The sequence below is a fragment of the Artibeus jamaicensis genome, unplaced genomic scaffold (genome assembly GCF_021234435.1).
Source record: "Artibeus jamaicensis isolate MK-2021 breed Jamaican fruit bat unplaced genomic scaffold, CSHL_Jam_final scaffold_1031, whole genome shotgun sequence".
Taxonomy (NCBI): domain Eukaryota; kingdom Metazoa; phylum Chordata; class Mammalia; order Chiroptera; family Phyllostomidae; genus Artibeus; species Artibeus jamaicensis.
In genome coordinates this window covers 2,678,167-2,700,010 of record NW_026522026.1, presented here as the reverse complement: position 1 = coordinate 2,700,010, position 21,844 = coordinate 2,678,167, and the positions used below count along the sequence as shown (strand labels likewise).

At 33.0% G+C, this 21,844-nt stretch overlaps 1 protein-coding gene across 8 annotated transcripts in view; it reads left to right on the top strand.

The window, feature by feature from the left end:
- The window catches only part of ANKRD17 (ankyrin repeat domain 17), a 150,694-nt gene that overhangs the window by 50,460 nt on the left and 78,390 nt on the right, over positions 1 to 21,844 (top strand). For all 8 annotated transcript variants that reach the window (XM_053655687.1, XM_053655686.1, XM_037150172.2 and 5 more), the window contains exons 2-3: positions 12,390 to 12,543; positions 18,884 to 19,040. In XM_053655687.1, coding sequence (XP_053511662.1) covers positions 12,390 to 12,543; positions 18,884 to 19,040 — 311 coding nt within the window. The remainder of the gene's footprint in view (positions 1 to 12,389; positions 12,544 to 18,883; positions 19,041 to 21,844) is intronic.

The following is a 21,844-nucleotide window of genomic DNA, read 5'->3' as shown; positions in this document are numbered from 1 at the left end:
GTCATATATATAGATATATAAAATTAAATTAGGGTTCTATCCCTGTTGTTGCTGCCTTCTATATAGTATTGTTTCTGATCAGTGGACCCAAAGAGAGGAAGATCGTAAAGGCAAGGCTCTATATTTTTCTCTAGAAAACATACAGAAAGAAGGGTTATTTTGCTTATTGGAGATGGGGATATGGAGAAGAGAGTACAAAAATGGTGTGTCTATAGCACATTCAGAAGAGATTTCTAGAAGTTTACAGTAATACAGGAATGTAATTCAGCAGAGAAGTTTGGGAGAGAGAAATATCTCCAACTTATTTTGAGATACTTATCTCAATCTCAAAATAATACAAATTGTCATGTTAGGAATATGGAAATGTTTAGATGATTCCTGATATTTTTCTCTGAAGGTCTAAAGTTCTTTAAAATTTTTTTTTGCTAAAAATAATGCACAAGGAAAGTATATGGTAATTTTTTTTTAAAGCTAAGCAAAATAGAAGTATACAAAAAAGTAAAATTCATTGATTTCATTCTTCGATTACCACTGTTAATAACTTGGGTTTGTACACCTTGCAGATTTTTGTTTGTATTTTTACATATACATGTTTTTTAATCAACAGATAGGTACATACCATGTGTGCTTTTTTTTTACAGCTTTATTTTTCACCTAATGTAATGTGGATATCTTTCTGCACCGATATTTGTATTAATTCAGTAAATATTTTTAAGTATTTTATATTTAAGGCTGTATTCTTGATGCAAGAATAGAACAAGGAACAAAATCGTGTCCTTTCCCAAATTAACTTACATTCAAGTAAGAGAAAGCCAGCAAGCAAATTGGGGGCAAATGTCACTATTGATATGTTTCATAAAGGGAAATAGTGAAGGCTAAAGGGATGAAAAGTGATGGGATAGAGCAGGACAGGTTCATTAGATAGTTGTGGTTTGCTTTATAAGTAGATCTCCTTTCTTTATTCAGACAGCTGTTATTTCATGGTATTATTTATTTAACCATTGTGTTGGTGGTCACATAGATTATCTATAATTTTTTCTGTAATAGTATTGCAATTAACACCCTTGTACATTTTTTTTTGCTTACATGTATGTACAAGTATTTCTGTAAACTAAATTCCTAGAAGGAAAATTGCCTTTTTAAATGTTGGTTTTTGATTCTGTCAAATTATCCTCTAAAACCTTAGACATTATTTGTTAATGGATGAAAAATAATACCTCATTTTAATTTATATTTATTCACCTGATTCCCAATGAAGATTTCTCATATAAATTGCCTGCTATTTTGCCCATCGTGGGGTTTGTCATTTTCTTACTGAAATTTTTGGATATGTTTACCACTCAGTTTTTAATACTTATATTTTAGAATATTTTTTTTGACCTGTCAGTTGCCTTACTTTTTGGAATTTTTGGGTTTTTCATTCTTATACTGTCAATATCTATCACTTTTTTTGTACCTAGCTTCTAGGTTTTGTGTCTTTCAGAAAAACTACCTTAGAGTAATTTAGTCTCATACTTTTTTCTTCTTTAGTTTTATTTGTTTCTAGTAGATTTTATTTTATTATTTCATCTGGAAATTTTTAAAAATATATTCTATGATAAAGACTTCACCATTTTTTCCAGTTTCATAATCATTCTCCCAAAACAATTTATTAAACCATGTCTTTTTTCCCATCGACTTGAAATACTACCTTTATCATATTTTTAAAAGTCCAAAATATAATTATTCCAGATTTTATACTTCATTGTTTTAATTATTATCATTTTATACTTAGCATCTGGTAGGGCATCCCTCCAACTGTTTTTTTCAAAAAAATTTTGGCAATTTCTGTGTATTTTCTCTTCCAGATGAACTTTAGAATCAACATGTCAAGTTCCATTAAAAATCCCTTTGGGATTTTGATTGGAAGTGCATTGAATTTACAGATTAATTTGGGGAGAATTGACATCTTTACACTATTGAATCTTCCCATCCAGGAACATGGTATGCCTCTCCATTTCTTCAGGTGTTCTTTTATGTCCTTTAGCAAAGTTTTAAAGGTTTTTTCTTTATTTGTTTGTGGTTTTTTTTTAAATGTAGGTTTTACACTTTCCTTGTTAGGTTTATTCCTGGGTATTTTATCATTTTTGTTGTTATCGTGAATTATATCTCCCATTTTGCATTTTGTTTTTCCATTGGCTGTTGCTAGTCTATAGGGAATCTGTTGGTTTTTGTATGTTGATCTTACCATTTACTTAGATTTCAATGAATTCTCTTGAAATTTCTAGAAGGGTTATTATGTTTTCTGCGAATGTTGGCATTTTTGTTTTGTTTTGTTTTTTAGTATTTCTAGTTCTCTAGGGATTTTTTGTTTGTTTTGTTTGTTCTTTCTGGTTGGGTTGCGTTGGTTAGATTTCCAGATCTGTTAATAGTTCTGATTTGGGCATCTGTCCTAATGTACATGGAATACTTATAATTTGTAATCTTTTTGCATTTATATGTGCCTTAGATTTCTGATAAAATACATGATCAGGAACTGAAGTTTCCTTCTTGGCTTATCAAGTATTTTCATGGTAATGGATATTGTGTTTTATCCTGTGCTTTTACTGAGATGATACATATTCTTTTTTACCTCTAATAATTTAATGTAAGGAATTATATATTTACCTCAGATTAGTTATGATGTTTTCATTTTTAACATTCAGCTGGTATTTATCTGGATATTGTATTGTGCCGGGAACTTTGCCACACACTGGTGAGAGCTGGAAAGTCTGAATGGATCCTCTTTTTTTATGTGGAGAAGAGAGAAAATAAACAAGTACCCAAGAACATGATAATTTTAGGCTGTGATAGTACTGTGGAGGAAACAAAGAGGATGGAGTGGTAGAGAGATGAGGAGAGTACCTCCTTTTATAGTATCATCTGAGAAGGTAAAATATAAACCAAGACCTGAAGAAAGAAAGCTTTGAAAAAAGCATTTCAGCAGGGGAAGATCACTATTTCTGTATGTACAGTTAATTGTATTTTTGAGTATTCTGTCTAACTTCTTTCTTGTATGTGTTGAATGATATTTTATACAACTGCCAGATTTAATTATCTAATGGTATATTTTATGTAACTTTTTAAAAAATTTATTTTTGTGCTACTCTTTTTCAGATTAGCTAATAGGATTATTTATGCTGATGTGCTACGGAGTTTTCTCAGCTTTGTAAACGTAATGCTCTGTTCCTTCTGAAGGGTAGATCTGTGACTCCCCTTAATATGTCTTTTATGGACATATCCTGTTAATATTTCTATGATCTCCTTAGTTAATTTTTGGAATTTTTTTCCTAGGAAATCATCCGTTCTGTTTAGACTTTCATTTTTATTGATTTATAGTGCTGAGTTTTCAAATTTTAATAGTTTTTTTCTCTCATTTTCCATAATCAGATTTACCAAAGTCTTGTTGCTTTCTTGCTTGACTTACCCAAGAAACCGGTTTTGGTTTTATTAATTATTTCTGTCTCATAAATTTCTTTATTTATATTTTTACTGTATATAAATTATTTGTATATTTTAATTTTATTCAAATATTTTCATTTTTTAAGGTTTTAATTTTATGTATTTTAAATATTGTTGCGTTGTAATGAACACATTTAATGCCCACATTTTTTTCCTTTAAGTACAGCCATGGCCAAATCCCATAGGAGATGTGCTCACAGTTTAAATCCTCGTTTCCTCTGTACTCTCAGGGTGATTGGTGGGCTTTTTTTTTTCTTTTTAAGTTTTCAAGTACAGTATCACCTTTCTGTTGTTGATATTTAGTTTCTTTTAGCTTTATGGGCTAAGAATATAACCTTTATTATTATTTCTTTTTTAATTTGCTGAGATTTGACTTGCTTAAGAGACAGTCAGGTTTTGATTTCAAAGACTGTATTCTCATAATATACCGAGTTTTGTGTCACTATGAGAAAGAATTATAGTTCACTCAATAATTTCTAAATCCTCCATATCCTTGCATAATCTATTGCTCTTCTCATTTTCTCAGATAGGTATGTGTAAATTTCCCACTAAGTTGTATGAACTTTGTGGATCTTTATATTTCTAGTGTTTTTTTCTTTATATGTTTCTGTGTTACATTGTTAGGTATGTAAAAGTTGAACAATTACATAAATACTTTCGGTGTATTATATTTATTATAAAATATCTTGTTTACTATTTAATGCTTTTGCATTTAATTCTTTTTAACTGATAATAATAGTACCCTTACTGGAATTGGTTTTTCATGCATGTATTTTCAACCTTTATGACTAAAAATTTTAGATATTTTTCTTAATATCTAAGATATGCTATATGCTATCTTAAAATAGCATATAGCTATTGTTTTCTTTTCCTTTTTTTAAATATTTATTTATTTTTAGAGAGAAGGAAGGGAGGGAGAAAGAGAGGGAGAGAAACATCATGTGGTCCCCATTAGGGACCTGGCCCGCAACCCAGGCATGTGCCCTGACTGGGAATCAAACTGGTGACCCCTTAGTTCACAGCCTGTGCTCAATCCACTGAGCTACACCAGCCAGGGCTGTTTTCTTTTTTTTTTAAACACTAATCTGTGGGTCATTTTTTTTTTTTTTTTAATAAGAGAAATCCTCCCATTTACTTTTATATTAACGTGGTCTTTTTGGCCTTTGGTCTTTTTCCTAAAGTTGAAGGTTATGGCAAATATGTATTTTCTTTTTATCCTCCACTCTCACCTCTTTAGCTGAATTTATGGAATTTTCTTTATTTTGTTTGATATCCAGTTTGAAAACTGTGTTTTATTTCAGTTCTTCTGCAGGCATTGATTTGAGTTAAATAGTATTTGTAACTAGTTGCTCCCTTTCTCTGAAAATAGGTTTTTGGCATTATGTCATTGAATTTTGGCTTTCCTATATTTTAAATAATTTGACATTTTAGTGATATGTTTATAATGTTGTAATACACTTTTTGTTTTCTAACTTTATTAACAACTACCAGAGGTGTTAAAGACAGGCAATATTATACTAGCTTTTTTCCTACCTGTTTAGTCTTATTATTCCAAGGCTGCCCTTTTCTTGCATTAATTTTTGTTGCTGACTATAACATTGTTTAAATTCAGAATCGACATTTTTTTATAACACGGATTTTGTGTACTTTAATCATTTTACTTTAGTGTGTACATAGATCCATGTTCAGTGACTATTGAAGATTTTATCTTAATTATGTTGAAGTATATTAATTTTGGAATAATTTACTCTTTATTAAGAATCATAGTCTTTTAGCTGAAGTTTACTCTATTTAACAACAGTCCAAATAAGTTTTTATTAGGTTGCATGGCCATGTGCAAAAGAGAATAAATTATTACAACTAAAATTATGAATGTCTTATTTTACGTATAATAAATCTGTGTTTGTATTCAAAGAATGAGGAAGAACAAATACCCAGTTCTTCTGGGTTTGTTTAAGAGACATAATGTAAACTATTCAGAATTTATTCAATTGGTGTTAGTAAATTAATAGATTCAAATTCAACTTTTTAATATCTACCTATTTACATGCAGCTTTTAAATGTATTATATATACAACAGATATTTTTATGATAATACCAAAATTCACAACTAGTGTTGCTTTGAATTAATGTTTACATAGGTTTTTCTCTGAATATCAGTAAATAAGGGATACCACAAATTATGTAATTCAGTCCATCATGATGGGCTTGCCTTAAGTAAAGTTCTAATGAACTTTTATTTTTTTGTGGGTAAAATGACATCTGTAAAATCACTTTGTCATTGAGGTGACAAAATTGCTTATAAAAATGAAAAAAACTAACATTTATTAAAAGGAAAAGTCATGAAAAATCTTTTAAGATTTTTCTGCATTGACTGGATTAAGAAATCTTCAGATTTTAAGCATGGTGGATTTTTGGACTGAAGATAATCTTGTTTTCCTGGACCAAGAGTGGGAATTCTTTGTTATTCTAAAATCATTGTAGTATAGTCAAGATCTAGATAACCTTACTTGAAATACAGGTTAGCATCTTGAAATTGCCATTACAAGCTTGAAATTCAATGGTAAATAAACAGGGCAGTTTCTAGGAAAACAGCAGTAATATATTGGTGGATAGGGGTGGGATAGGAGGATGGGGAGTGTTAAAGGCCAAGAAGTTCAGATTCTGGAGTTACTGGGTTTTCATTTTCTAAAGTACGTTTATGCTGAGGGACTGACCTTTTCCCCCATTTCCACCTTGCATAATGTCATCTGACATTATTAAAGTAAGTTCCTACTAGGTTATTTTGTCATCACAGCTATCCAAAACTGTCTTTCACAAGTTCTTTAGTTATTTTTCTCAAACACTGATTACATCGCAATAGTTATGTGAATTTTTTGGTTTTCCAATGCATATAAAATTATATTTATACCAGTCTCTTAAGTGTCTAATAGCATTTTGTCTAAAAAAGTACTTAAAAATACTTAGTTGCTAAAAAAATGTTAACCATTATATGAACTCTCAGGTATGACTCATCTGTTAGCTGATGAAATGTCTTGCTGCTTACCCGTCAGGATGGTGGTTGTTGAAGGTTAGGGTGACTGTGGCAATTTCTAAACAGTAAACAATTTAGTTTCATTTATCAGTTGATTCTTCCTTTTACAAGAGTTTTCTGTAGCATGTGATGCTGTTTCATATATTTTACCCATAGTAGAGCTTTTTTCAAAATTGAAGTCGCTATCTCTCAAACCCTACTGCTCCTATATAAACAACATTTATATAATATTCTAACACCTTTTGTCATTTCAACAGTCTTCACAGCATCTTCACCAGTAGATTATATCTCAGGAAACCAATTTCTTTGCTCATCCAGAGATTGCAACAATTCACTCACATTTTAAGGCTCACATCTAATTGTAGTTCCCTTGCTGTTTCCATCACATCTTACAGTTATTCTTTCTTGAAGTCTTGAAACTTTCAAAGTCATCCATGAGGGTTGGAATTGAAATTCCTTCTTCAAAGCTTCTTCGAGATCCCTGATAATGTTGTTATTTAGACTTCTCATGAATCATAGGTGTTCCTAATGTCATCTAGAATGGTAAATCCTTTGCCGAATCATCAGAGAAATCACTATCAATGGCAGCTATATCCTCACAAAATGTTTGTTCTTAAGTAATAGGACCTGAAAGTCACAATTACTCCTTGATTCATGGCCTCCCCAATGAATGTGTTGTTAGCAGGCTCGAAACCAATATCAGTCTTATTTTATATCTCGTACAGGACTCTTGAGTGACCAGGTGCATTGTCAGTGAGCACTAATATTTTGAAAGGAACCCATTTTTCTGCGCAGTAGGTCTCACCAATCAACTTAAAAGATTCAGTAAACCATGCTATAAACAGATATGCTCTTATCCAGACTTTGTTGTTTCCTTGTTGCAGTACAGGTTGAGCAGATTTCACATAAGAATTCTAGGATTTTTGGAACAGTAAATGAGCATTGGTGTCAACTTAAAGTCACCAGCTTGCATAAGCTCCTAACAAGGGAGTCAGCCTGTCCTTCAAAGCATTGAAGCTAGGCACTGACTTCTCCTTTCAAGCTATGAAAGTTTTAGATGACATCTTTTTCCAATATAAGACTGTTTTATCTATACTGGAAAATAATTGTTTAGAGTAGCAAACTTCATTAATTATCTTAGCTAGATCTTTTGAATAACTTACTGCAGCTTCTCCATATGTACTTGCTGTTCATGTCGTACTTGAGTGTTATGGAGACAGCTTCTTTTCTTAAACCTCATGAACCATCCTGTGCTAGCTTCAGACTTCTGTAGCTGTCTCACCTTTCCAGGCCTTCATAGCATTGAACAGAGTTAGGGCCTTGCTGTGGATTAGGTTTGGCTTAAAGGAATGTTATTGCTGGTTTAATCTTCTATCCAGACCACTATAACTTTCTCCATGTCAGCAATAACGCGGTTTCACTTTCTTGTCATTTGTGCGTTCACTTCAGTGACACTTGTAATTTCCTTCAAGAACTTTTTCTTTGCATTTACAACTTGGCTGTTTGGAACAAGAGGCTGTAAACTACAGCCTTTCTAGGTTTTTTGACGTGTCTTCTTCAGTAAGCTTAATTATTTCTACCTTGTGATTTACAGTGAGAGATGTGGGACTCTTCATTTGAACACTAAGAGGCCATTGCAGTTATTAATTGACCTAGTTTCAGTGTCATTATTTTTCATTGAATAGGGAGGTCCAACGAGAGGGAGAGAGGGGACGGTTGGTTGCTGGAGCAGTTATAACACACATGGCATTTATTGAAGAAGTTCTTCCTTTGTATAGGTGCAGTTCGTGGTACCCTAAAACAATTACAATTGTAGCCTCAAAGATCCCTGATCACCTATCACCATAACAAATATAATAGTAATGAAAATGTTTGGAATACTTCAAGAATTACCAAAACTGAATAAAGAGACATAGAGTGAGCAAATGCTGTGGATAAGTTGTACTGGTAGATTTACTTGACACTAAGTTGACAGAAATATTTAATTTGTACATAATGAAGTATTTGCAAAGTGCAATTAAGTGAAGGTCAGTAAAACAAGTATGCCATACTTTATTCCTTCAGTAACCTTCCATATACATTCTAAGCTTCTTTGCACAGTATTGAAAGGCCTTACCTTCCTTAAACATTATTTTCTTTTATTACTCTCATTCAAAATTGTTTTTCTCCTCTGTGTAATTATTAGTACCTATTTAATACAATTTCTAAATCTCGTTTGATATATTAGCTGTTTGCACATTGAGTTGCCTTTCTAGTCTTTCTATATTATGTGTTTGTGGAAGGCATTGATTATGATAAAATTACAGCATTTACATTCCCCTTTGGCTATTTTATTGCTTTTGCACATACTATGTCATTGGTCATGAATGAATATATAGTAAATTGAATGAAGGTTGTATATATGCTGTCCCCATTATACTATCAGAATATACTATATCTATATCCTTTGACATGAATACCAGTTATTACACTATAAAATGGACTGGTCTTCTGTAATGGCAGTGCTCATACATCTTTTGAAGAGAAGTTAGTTTGAAATGTAATGCCTGTATTTGCTATTGGTCTAGGTCAGGGGTGTCAAACTCATTTTCACTGGGGACCACATGAGTGTCACAGTTGCCTTCAAAGGGCTGAATGTAATTTCAACTTCTTAACAGTTATGGAGTAGTTACATTTATATAGTCAAAGGGCTGAATTATTTCAGCCCTTTGAAGACAACTGCAAGGCTGATAATGGCCCCCAGTGAAAATGAGTTTGATACCCCTGCATGGGTGTCCATACATTTCCGAAGTCCTGTGTGTCTTTGTGTTTTGAGTATAGAAGAGTATCATTATTGGCATAAACATATCTAGGCCTTGTTTCATATTGTCAAGTGTTTATATTAAGTTCATTTTGGGAAGAAAGTAAAAAGGATTTTAATTACTTTGGTAACCTAAATAGTATTACTCTTTAGTAAAAGAATAATTTTTAAAAATTAAGAATAACTTTTAAAGAATAATGAATAACTGTTAAAGAATAATTTTTTAAACAAATACAGTCTGCAGTAAAAGGTCACCTTTAATCTTTCAAAACCAAAAGGATTTAATATGTACAAAAGTATAGAAGTCAGTATAATCAATCTTTTATAAATAATCAGTGAGGATAGCACTTTGCTTTACGTGCTTTCTAATGTACAGTTTTTCTATATGTATAAATACATCCTTAAATTCACTTTTTGTGGCTAATTTGCTTTCTCTCAATGCACTATAGCCTTTTATAATAATCTGAAAGGGCAAGTTCCCCAAACCATCTTTTATTACTCTAGAATTATTTAAGTTCTGAAAATGTGGTGAGCATAGTTCTAGTTGCTCGATATGTATCAGTGAACCAAGAAGTTCCTGTTGCCATGAAGGTTAGAAAGGCAATAAATATATGTAGTAAGTCATGTGTGATAAATTTGTGAAAAAATTATGCAGAATAGAAAGTTAGAGGTGGCTGAGAGAGTTGTTTAAATCTCATAGGTAGGAGCTGAAGCCATTTTGGTAACTTGATGTTCAGATCCAAATTAGTTAACATTAATCTTACATTGGCAGTAGGGAGGCTGTAATAGATATTTGTTCCTATTCTTTTCTTATTCTAATATCTTTTAAAATCTATGTATAGGACTTCATAATTATTTGAGTTTACTGCTTTTTAAGTTACCACAATTTTCACATAGTAAAGATAATGAACTTAAAAAACAACATAAGAGCACTGGCTAATGTGGCTTAGTGGATTGAGTGCCAGTCTGGGAACCAAAAGGTTGCCTGTTGGATTCTCAGTTAGGACATGTGCCTGGGTTGCATGAAGGACAGGTCCCCAGTCAGGGGTGTATTAGAGGTCATCGATCAATATGTCTCTCTCATATCGATGTTTCTCTCCCTCTCTCCCTCCCTTCCCCCTCTCTAAAAATAAACATTAAAAAAAGTTTGTGGAGAAGTTTTAAGTCAATAAGAAAACATTGCTGTATTTACATATCCCTCATGAAGAGATTGACATGCATTTTTCTTAGTAAAATTTTACCAAGCTTAGTTTAGTTAAGATGCCAGGTATAGGGATGTTTGTGTTTGAAAGTCTCTTTCAATTGAAATTTAATACCTTCTATGATCTAACTTTTAACTTTCTGACTTTTCCTACAGTAAACCCTCTGTTCTAATATATAGAAATTTTGTGCTTGTCTACCAGGGGCACATTCTTCTCCCCTTTTCTTGTACAAATTAGTTATTTCAGTCAAAATCCTTTCAGGTACTTTCTGTATGCAGTGCCTTCTTTAAACAGTTTTAGTACCTCTGATCTTTAAGTTGACACTTAACCATGCATAAGCCTTTGAGATCTTTTCTAAAACTTGAAAATGTTACGTGTTCTCATTTGTTTAGTTTACCTGTGTTCATTTTTCTGTGTTTATTTCCTTTAATTTTCTTTTTTTTGTCTTCTGTTACTGGATTGAAAAATTACAACATTGTTTATCAGAAAATTTTACTGCAAAGCAACTTTTTCTTTAGAAACTTGTCTTCTTAACTCACTTCCATCTTAACAGTTGTTATCGATTGGTTAAAATCAACACTGAAGTTTTTCAAATATTTACTGAGATTATTTTCAGATTGCTCTGTGTCTATTTGTATTTGAAATATTAGAAATTTGCAGTATTATTTTATGTTAAACTGCATTAGTTTAGGAGATTTGGAGAGAAGCATTATTACTTCCAAATTTAACCTTCTGTATTGAATGTGTTAATTAAATATAACAGTTATTCCTGTTTACAAGTAGCACTATGATAAAGAATGTCAAAACAAACTTGTCCCTGTGTCTTAGGAGTTTGCCCTTTTCTAATTCTTTACATTGCACTAGTATCATTGTATTCTTCACTGCCATACACTCAGATTTTCTTAAAAAGCCAGTTTCACCTTAAGAGTAATCTTAATGAAGCAGTAAATATTAATTTTATTAAATTTCCACTTTTGACTACATGTCATTTTAATATCAATGTGTGTGACAAAATGAAAAGTACACATAAAGCATTTGTGCCACATACAAAAGGATGGTTTTTGGAGGAAGAGCATTTGTGGGGGGTTTGGGTGTCAGGTGAATTAGCTCCTTTGTTGTTTTTTTTTTGTTTTTTTTTTTATGAAATGCCATTTTTGCTTGAAAATATAACTAACAGACATATATCACACTGATCAAACTTGGTTTTTTATCAAAAGTTCTTAGAAATGATAGAAGTGAGCCTGTCAAAGAAAATGATTGGCAGTGTTTTGTTGCTGGTGATAAAATTAAGCTTTCAAGCACAAATTAGAATTTTGGAAAATGTATTTGCCTGGGCTTGACAGCTTTCCTGAACTTAAAAACTTTTCTGATGACACCAATGGTGACGTTAAATGATTGTGTATTTTTTGATATCGTTTAATTTCTAATATGGTAAAATAATAGTAAATTTAACCTTTGTGTGAAGTGTTGGGGATACAGTCCTTTATACATGTAACAAAGGGCCCCTGAGAGCAAATCATCCAAGGGCAGCTGATTTTTAGGTTCTCTACCTAAGTCAGAGGTTTCACAGTCTAAAATTTAACCTTGTAACCTCCTTCTACTAGACCCTCACTCCACCAAATTAAAACTGTTTAAAAAAATGAAAGTGCATGTGAATGATACATTTTAAAATTCTTCTACATATGTAATTTTCTCCTTTAATTAAACAATGGGTTTATATAATCCCATTGACTTTAGGGACTGCATTGCATTTATTGTCATTTATATTTACTTTGAAATATTTTCTCTTTCTTTTTCTTCTGTTTATTTCTCTTTCTTCTTTCCTTTTCTCCTTTCATCCCTCCCTTCCTTTCTGTTTGTATTTGTTTTCTAGGTGGAGTCTTTCATTTTGGATCAGGATGATTTGGAAAATCCAATGCTGGAAACGGCTTCCAAGTTGCTCTTATCGGGAACTGCTGATGGTGCAGACCTCAGGACGGTAGATCCAGAAACCCAAGCTAGACTGGAAGCTTTACTAGAAGCTGCAGGTAAGTCTGCAAATTATACATATGTAATAAGTCTTCTAAATCATATCAAGTTACAATAAATCTAAAGAATTCCTGTTATCAGTGTATGATCTTGGATATTTAGTATAATACTGTTCATAAAGGTTAATGTGTTATTTTTTAGAGAATTACGTGGAACATTTCATTAAAAGAATATTATCATTATAAGAGTAAAATATAAGGTTGCTGTCAGCCGTTTTATAAAGAGGGACTTCCTATATGCAGTCAATTTTCACTAGTCCCAAATTTCATATTTGTGAATTTACCTACTTAATAAAATGTATTTGTACCCCCAAATTAGTACTTGCAGCACTTTTTAGTCTTTCTGTGCATAGAAATGCACAGAATGTTGAAAAATTTGAGTCGCCTTACACGCATGTTTTTCACTGAGGTGGAATAAGGTGATGTTCTGCCTTCTTGTTTCAGCTCTTATATTGTAATCCAGTGTCATTTTCACGACCCACTTCATGCCACATTTAAAATTTTTTTGTGCCTTTTGTTGGTAATTTCACTGTTTAAAATGGCCCCCAAGTATAATATTGAAATGCTACTTAGTGTTTCTAAATGTGAGAAGGCTGTGATGTGCCTTAAGGACAACACATGTTGGACGAGCTCCTCTCAGGCGGTATTTAGTGCTATAAGTTGTGTGTTTAATGTTAGTGAGTCAGCTGTATATTGAAAAGGTTGTTTTTAAACAAAAACACATAAAACAAACATATATTGATTGTTTAATGGAAATATTGTGACCAGAGGCCTGAAGAACCCTACCCCTGTTTTCCTGTAGGAGCAGTGGTTGGGTATGCATTAATTCAGTGTTTCCAGTAGCTCTACAGAATGTAAATACCACGAATAATGAGAATCGACTGCATATAATTCCCCCACTTTTTTGTCATAGGCTATCTCTTGAACCCCTGTAAAATGAGTCATTATATTTTTGTAAAGTATATCATCATTATATTGTCCCTATAGGGACGGTGTTTTAATTACGAACATAATTAGAGATCACATAAGATTTAGCACTGTGTATATGTATGGCATTAACTATAAGAGAATAGTAAGTCCTGATTATTTAAATAACCATATGTTTCCTTAACTTTTCTAAAGTAGACATACATATACTGCGAGCATTGTTTAATTTATCATGATTTGAGCACCAGGATATGCTATCTATTGTACATGCAATGCTTGTAAACTGCTACTTAATTATAGTGTAATACTGACTAGCCAGTCTTTGGTAATTTTTTTTTCAGTAAATATCTTTTAACATAGCATCTAAATATTTGAAGGACTCATGTTTAAGTTTTATTTCTATCCTGGGTAAATTTTTACAGTGAATTATTAAAGGGATCTTAACCAAATACAGGTAAAAACATAGTAGGGGCATATGCAAGGTTCTGTCCGTAAGTGTAGAAACTATTTGTACAGAAGAATAGAGATACAGTTTAGCATTTGCCAGAAACTTGATGTTGTTCTACAAGTTTATGTGGGCGGGGGGGGGGGGGGGTTGTGAAATTATTTGAGATTGTGTTATAAGAGGAACAGGGAACCTTTCTCCTGAAGACAAGAAGACTCAGGTTGAATGCAAGAGAGATGTTTGTTTTCTGTGACTCCAAGAGGCAGAACCAGGTTGATTGCAGGGGAAAGGAGCTGCTTTTCAAGGTAGAGTTCCATTCTGTTTTCTTTATAGTAGCTAATGAGTTAGCAGGCCCCCTCCCTGTCTTCATTTTTCCTTCTCTCGCTTTTCCTCTTCTTTCCTCATTTATTTTCTTCCCTTTTTAAAATAAAACATGTCACCTACAAACCCAGAGAGAATAGTACAATGAATCTTTGACATATCCATTATCCAGCTTCAACAGCCATCAGTGTAGGAACACTCTTGTTTCACCGTTGCACTTTACCACCTCACTGATTCCCGATCCATATGTGAATTTAAAGCAAATCTAAGCATCATATTTCATATATAAAAATATACTTTGGTATTAAGAACTTTTTTTTAAAAGAAATCTAACCATAATACCATTGCATATCTAAAGAACAAAGTAATAGTAATTTCTTAATATTGCCAGATATCCTGTCAGTGTTCAGACTGCCCCAGTGGTTTTATAATGGTCATTTTTACTGTTGGCGTATTTGATTTAGCATTCAAGCAAGTTTACATTATTTTTGGTATTAACCATTTTTCTTAAGTGTCTTTTATTCATGAAAGTTCTTCTTTCCTGTTTTTTTTCTGATTATTTTTAAAGAAATTGAATTATTTCTCTAACTTTATAGATTTTCCCAGTTGTACTTCTGTGTGTTACTTCCTGAATCAGAATTTAGATTCAGATATTTGACCTGATTTCAGTTCATTTAGTTTTTAGCAAGAGTAGTCATTCCTGGTATTTACTTATCCTTATATATCATATAGGTATTGTTATTTATTTTTTTTAATGATATTGAGATTGATTATAGTTTAGGCATCTTGAGAAAAGTTTTTGAGACTTTGTCTGAAAATGCCTTTTATATGCTCCTCATACTTGATAATTTTACCTGGTATAGAAGGCTAGTTTAAATATCACTTTTCTTTTCAGACTTCGAAGTTACTGCTCCACTGTCCCCTAATTTTTGGTGTTACAGTTCAGAAGCTTGACGTTATACTTATATGAGATAGTCTTGTATCTCTGCCCCTTTTTCTTATTCCTTCTCAAAAGTGTTACAATTTGGGGCATTTTAATATTTTGATCTTAGTTTGAATATTTATATCTTTCACATTTAAAATTTCAGATACCAGGTGAACTCTGGGTTTTGTTTGTTGTCAATAGCAATGCCATTCAAAGCTAAATTCATATGTGTACATTCGTGTTTTGTAAACTGGTAGGTTTTACTATATACAGAGTTTATTATATATTATATCATATATATTATATATGTAAATATAACTAGTTTTCTATTGAGGCATATTAATTTACAATAAGTATAATGTGACACAATACCCATTTATTGTTTTTAGTTTCTGTAGATCAGACACCAGGGCATATAATATAGCTAGATTCTCTTATTTAGGGTCTCATGGGTTGAAATCAAGGTGTCACCTGAGTTGAGTTCTCATCTGTAGGCTGTAGGAAAAACTCTGCTCCCAAGTTTATTATTGTTGGTAGCAGAATTCAGTTCCTTAGAGTTGTAGGACTGAGGTCCCAATTCTGTCATGGACTGTTAGCTAGCGCTGCTCTTACCTCCTTGAGTTTACCCACATTCTTTAACATGTGGCACCCTCTATATTTGACTCCTTGTGCTTTGTACATCTCATGTCCTTTTCTCCAGCCAAAGAAATCTTTGTGTGGGTCATGTGATAAGGTCAGGCCCATCCAGATAATCTCCCTATTTTCAGGTTTCTGTGCCCTATAACATAACCTAATCATGGCAATAAAAATCTCTCAAATTCACAGTCCCAAGAATTATGTACAGTGTTATACTGCAGCTGATAATATTAGGAACAATTTAGAATTCCTAGTATACAGTGATTGGACGGAGACCCGTTTCCTTGAGAACTCTGAAATGTTAGTATCTTTAAGCCTTTTCTCAGTGGCTGTTCAGAATCTTGAGAGAGACATCTGCCAGTTTTTATCTAGTAAATTATAAGTCTGGCAGCTAGGGAACTAAAAAAAAAGTGGGCTGGGGGCTGAGGATCTCACTGTTCATCATGCACATTTACTTAACTCCCTGATTTTCAATTTAGTATCTCATCCCTTCCTTCTCTGTACTTTGTATCTCTTAGTGTAAGGCCTTTCTGTTCCGATTTGTTTTGTTAGAGAATAATCACCTGGCTGTGCAGTTTGGGGATGGGAATCTAAATGTCTGACTGCTTCTCATAGGTGTTTAGTTAGGCTCTCTGTTTGCTGACCCAAGCCTCACCCTTGTATCTGCTACCTGTAATTCCTGAGTCCTGTTGCGATGATCACCTCGTTTCTCTAGATATCTATGTTTTCATTTATTTTCTCCTGTGAAGCAGTTATGTCTCTTATTTACTTTGCCTTCATAAATATTACCTTAAATTTATAAATGTCTTTTACTTTTATCAAAGACAGAGTTCCTGTTAGATTTTATCTCTCCTTTGAGTAAGTTAGAAGAGGAAAAGGGGGAAATAATTACCTTAAATTATTTTAAAATCTGAAATCTAGGTAACCTTCTTGTACTTTCTTTTTGGTTCCCAGGCTGGCGCTCAATTCACTGAGCCACACCAGCCAGGGCATCTTTCTGAGGTTATATCGTTCTTTTGTTCAGTTGATTTATAGTCAGCATTTGGGAGTAATCTGGCCATCATGTAGGTACTGATTTTTGACCTATACAGATTAATATCTAATAACTGAATATGGCTAGTTAAAAAAGGATTTCCATAATTCACAGTAGATAAAATTAAGTCTCCATCACTTTTGATTCATTTGAGAGGTTACCATATATGTTAGTTTACTTTCTAGTTATCCTTACTAAAATTATCTTTCATAAGTAAAGTTATCTATACTTACGAAAATGAGTTCATAAAAATTTAATATGAGATATTTTGTTTTGTGCTTGTTTTTGAAGCAGTGATTACTTTCCACCAGTCCAGATGTATCCTCACTGTTGCTAACTCTGAGAAATTGTTCTTAGATAGCTAATCTGAGTTGGCAAAAAAAAATGGAGCTAATTCTCCCTTATGAAAATGGATCTATGACCTTTGCTTTAATAGTGCCTTAGGGTACTTATCTAAGCATGGTGTCTTATTGAAGAAATACTACTAGAGCAGGTTTAGTCTACAGTTGGCTTTTATTGTTGGTGTTACAAATTTTACAGTATGTATCAGTCTTAAAAGACCAAAAGTGCTTTTATCCTTTTCACATCTTGATTGGAGCAAATACTAAATTTGACTGCTCTGAACACATTATATCTAAAATCATAAAGGCTACTTGCCAGATTTATTTTTCGTTTTATATATTTGATATTTGACCTTTTAGATTTCTCAGGAAAAAAAGGAAATTACATATACATTTTTCTCTTTTAAACTTTAAACAAAATTTTTAGCCCTTCTGCTGTTAGGAGAAACCTGAACACAATGTTTATTATTTCCAGTTGAGTGGTCTTTTTGGTCTGTTAATTAAATGGTATGTTTTAAAACCTATAGTAGTTTTTTTTTTTTTTAATGAATACGCATATAAATCACTTGGGGATCCTTTTTAAAAATGTACATTTTGGATCAGTAAATCTTAGGTCCTGAGATTATGCATTTCTGACAAGCTTCCAAGTGGTTGCGATGCTTCTAGTCCATAGAGCACATGTTGAGTAGCAAAGGTTCTATAATATTCATCATGACATTAGATGTTTGTCTTCAAGTTGGAGCAAAGGTTCTTAATGCTAGATTTGCATCAGAATCTTCTTAGAGCTTTTATGATATGTAGATGCCTAGGCCTCACTCCCTACTTATTAAATTGCATATAGGCTAGCTCAGCATCTATATTTTTATAAAGCTCCACTCCCTGATGGACAACCTGGATTAAGCACTAAGTTAGAATATTAAAGGTTAGAGATAAACTTTCTTTATAGTGATATTTGGAAGAGAATAAATTATGTTTCATGCAGATGGTTACTAACCATTTCTGCTTTTGAAATTTTTTTGTTTTGCTATTCTGAATTTTGAAAATATGGTATATTAAGATTTTGTATGTAATTCATAGTCATATTTTGAAATAAATAGGTATTCAAATATAAGTTATCTTATATAGCCTACAATGTTTTATTAGGCCATTTTTGGTCACAAGTGAGAGTAGCCCAACTAAACATCCTTAAAAAAAAAAGTGAGCATTTACCAATAATACAGGGATGGTGCTGGCTTCTGACACTACTGGTGTCAGTGAGTCAAAAATAATTTTACCAGAACTCTGTCTCCTTTCTATTATTCTGTTCTTTTTTCCTGTGTTGACGTATTTGGGGGTAGTCTTTTTCATTTGTGGTGATGAAAGTGGTCAAGTAGTTCAAGACTCACATCTTAGCAACTTAGCAACCTTTGAACATAGGTTCTTCTTTCAAACCTATGCCAAAAGTCTGAGTGAGGATTCCTAATTGTCCCAGTATAGCCAGAGACTCATTTCTAGCACCAGTGAGTCACAGCATCAAGTGGTTATAGAACACTCGGAAGGAATAAGATTATCAAAGAATTGGAGAAGAGCAGTCTCCCAAAAGATTCAGGTCAGGTAATGTATATTTACAATGTACAATTCATAAGCTATTTAATAACATATATAGTTAAGTAATTTCAATTTTGCTTTATTTCTTCTTTTGGATGCATTCACTTTGGGGTGAAAATATATAGGAATAGGCAAATTGTCCACGGCTGATGGTAAAGCCTTTGCAGATCCTGAAGTGCTTCGGAGATTGACATCATCTGTTAGTTGTGCGTTGGATGAAGCTGCTGCTGCACTTACCCGTATGAGAGCGGAAAGCACAGCAAATGCAGGGCAGTCGGACAAGTAAGTACATTTTCATGCTGATCCATATAAGAAAATTTTCTTTAAAATGATTTAAAAAATTAAAAAAAATAATTAAAAATAATATTTATTTTGTTCCTGGCATTATACCAGATACTTTGATGTGTTGTTTTGTTCATACTCACAAAAAGTCTTAGGCATGGAATTTGTTTTTATACCTATTTTACACATGGAAAGCATGAGACGTGAGTAACTTAGTCAAGTTTAAATAGGTAATGGAACGGGTGGCAGAGCTGGGACACCAGTGTCTGCCTGACTGCAAAGATGATTTCTTAGTGAATATGTTATAAAACATCTTTTGCTGATTTAGGTTTAGTTTTCTTTCAAGGTTTTGGTGACAAAGAAGTAAACGTTTTCTAATTAGTCATGCCATTTTCCAGTGCATATATACATGGATGTAACTGTTTTAAAGGGCAAGGTTTATTTGTTTGTTTTATGATCAGTCAAAAAATGTCACAGATCTAGTTCCCATTACTCGTATGTAAGTGCTGCATTCAAGCACATGTATTTATTTTTGTATGTATTACCTTTCCTTTTATGTAGCATAGTAAGGGCTTACTATTTTAAGTTTTGCCAATGTTGATATGCAGTAAAATCACTTTGTCATGTAAAAACATTTATTATATAGTAGAGTAAAAAATGAATGTAAACTCCCAAGAAATGACTAGGAAGGAGCATTAGTACATCTTGCTTTTTTTTACTTAGAAACTTTTTCTCTTTAAAAAGAAGTTATTTTATTTATTCTAGCATTTTCCTTTAACCAGTTGAGAAAATGGGAGTATTTTTTTTATTATTATTTCTTACTCAAGGATATGTTCGTTGATTTTAGAGAGCAAGGGGGGGTGGACATAAAATGAGAAACATCAATGTGAGAAACATCAATGTGAGAGAAACATCGATCTGTTGCCTCCCATATACACCCCAGTCAACAGTCGAACTTGCAGCCTAGGTATGTGCCCTGACTGGGAATTCAACCCTCAACCTTTGAGGTTTGCTTCAACCAACAGAGCCACTGGCCAGGGCAAGAATTGCCTTTTGTATGATAGTATTTTTTTTATGCAACTTCTTTTTAAGAGCATGAAAGAGTGGTTATATAGTATTAACAAGAGTATGAATTTGCTGTTTCTCTTGGCTCTGTATCGTCTGTATTTGTTATTTGTGTGGGTTTTGTGTTCTTACTCATTTACTTTACTATTCTTTTCATATGTCTGTCCGTCTTTCGGTAACCTCAGATTGTATTCCTTAGTTTGCAGTTCTGTTTTTCTGGCCTGCAATATTACTGATCTCTAGATATAGTTAATGTGATGCCTGCTGAGACTGGCAAGAGAGAAAATTAAAAGCTCCTTGAAGAGTGTATTAAAGCTAATTAAAAATGGAAATAGAATAGAAAAAATCATAGATTCTTCGACCTTCAAAATACTAGAAATTATCAGTAAAACAGTAAACATGTTTGTGACAGCCATATTCATTTACCAAGGCTTGAGAAATACAGTGGGGTACAGTGAGTGCTTTGTGCCAGATTTTAACAGTAGTTAAGTGCAATATCACATGCCAGATTCAGCATACCCTTTACTCATGAGTTCTTAAGTTCAGTTGTTGCTAGAGTAGTTTTTATAAGGTTGTTTTAAAGCTGGCATACCAATATGGAAATTGAATGAAAGTCTAAATGGTAAGGTAGAGGACGATATGTGCCTGAGGGGGAGGGAATGATTGAGAGACCACCTGAAAGAGAGAAAAGGTATGTTCTTCTATGTCTTGTGGGAAAGACTTGTAAATGTGTTTAAAGATGATAGAGAACACTGAGAATCTAGGGGCGTCAGTATCCCATAAAATGGAAAATAAAAGACAAGCTTATTAACTGCTGTTCAAAACTTTGACTTTGGTAAGGAGACAGTACAGCTAACCAGTGGATAAAACATGTAGTATGGCACACAGTGGTAAGAATTACGGAGGAGAGAATTGAATGGGGAAGTGCAAAGGCACTTTGGTGTTGGAGGCCACGTGGCGTTTTTAATAGCTTGGTTAGGGAAATCCTCACTTAAAAGGTGGCCTTTTAGCAAAGACCTGAAATAGGTAAGGGAATGAGCTGTGTCTGAGAGAACCTGTCTTGGTAAGAGAGACAGCAAATACATATATTTTGGCTTTGGGGCTTAATTAGCATTTTTAATAAAAAGGAAGAAAGTCAATGTGGTTAAAGTGTGAAGAGCAAGAGTAAGAGAATAGTACATGACAAATCCAGAGAGGTAAAAAAAAGAAGAGTGTGGGATGCTACTATGGTCTCTATTGAGATTAGAACCCTTCTGAGCAGAAGAGTGACATAATCTACTTTCTTTAAACAAGATCTCTCAGGCTTCCTCGTTGACAAGAACCTGAATGCATGAGAGCAAGGGTAAAATCAGGGAGACTGCTTAGGAGGACACTTGGCCATAGTCTGGGCTTAAGATAATGTTCTGAAGCCTAGTAATAATACAGGTAGAGATAAGATGTTATCAGTGATGCCTTTAGTAGCTGGATTGACAGGGCCATCTTTCAAGAGAGTGATATATGAATTGCTTTAATACTTAAAATAATGAGGATGTTTACTAATAGTCCTGAATTTAGTGTATTTTTTATAATGAATTTTATCAAAAAGTGAGAGAATCTTCAGAAATGTGCATTGTTGGAATTGTTTTGGGAAGTTTATATAGGGCAGATACTTTACTCTCAGTTTAATTTCCTGTCGCTCCACTTTTTCTATTCTTCTTTTACTTGAATTTTGCCTTGCCAGATACTTTTTAGGCTCCCCC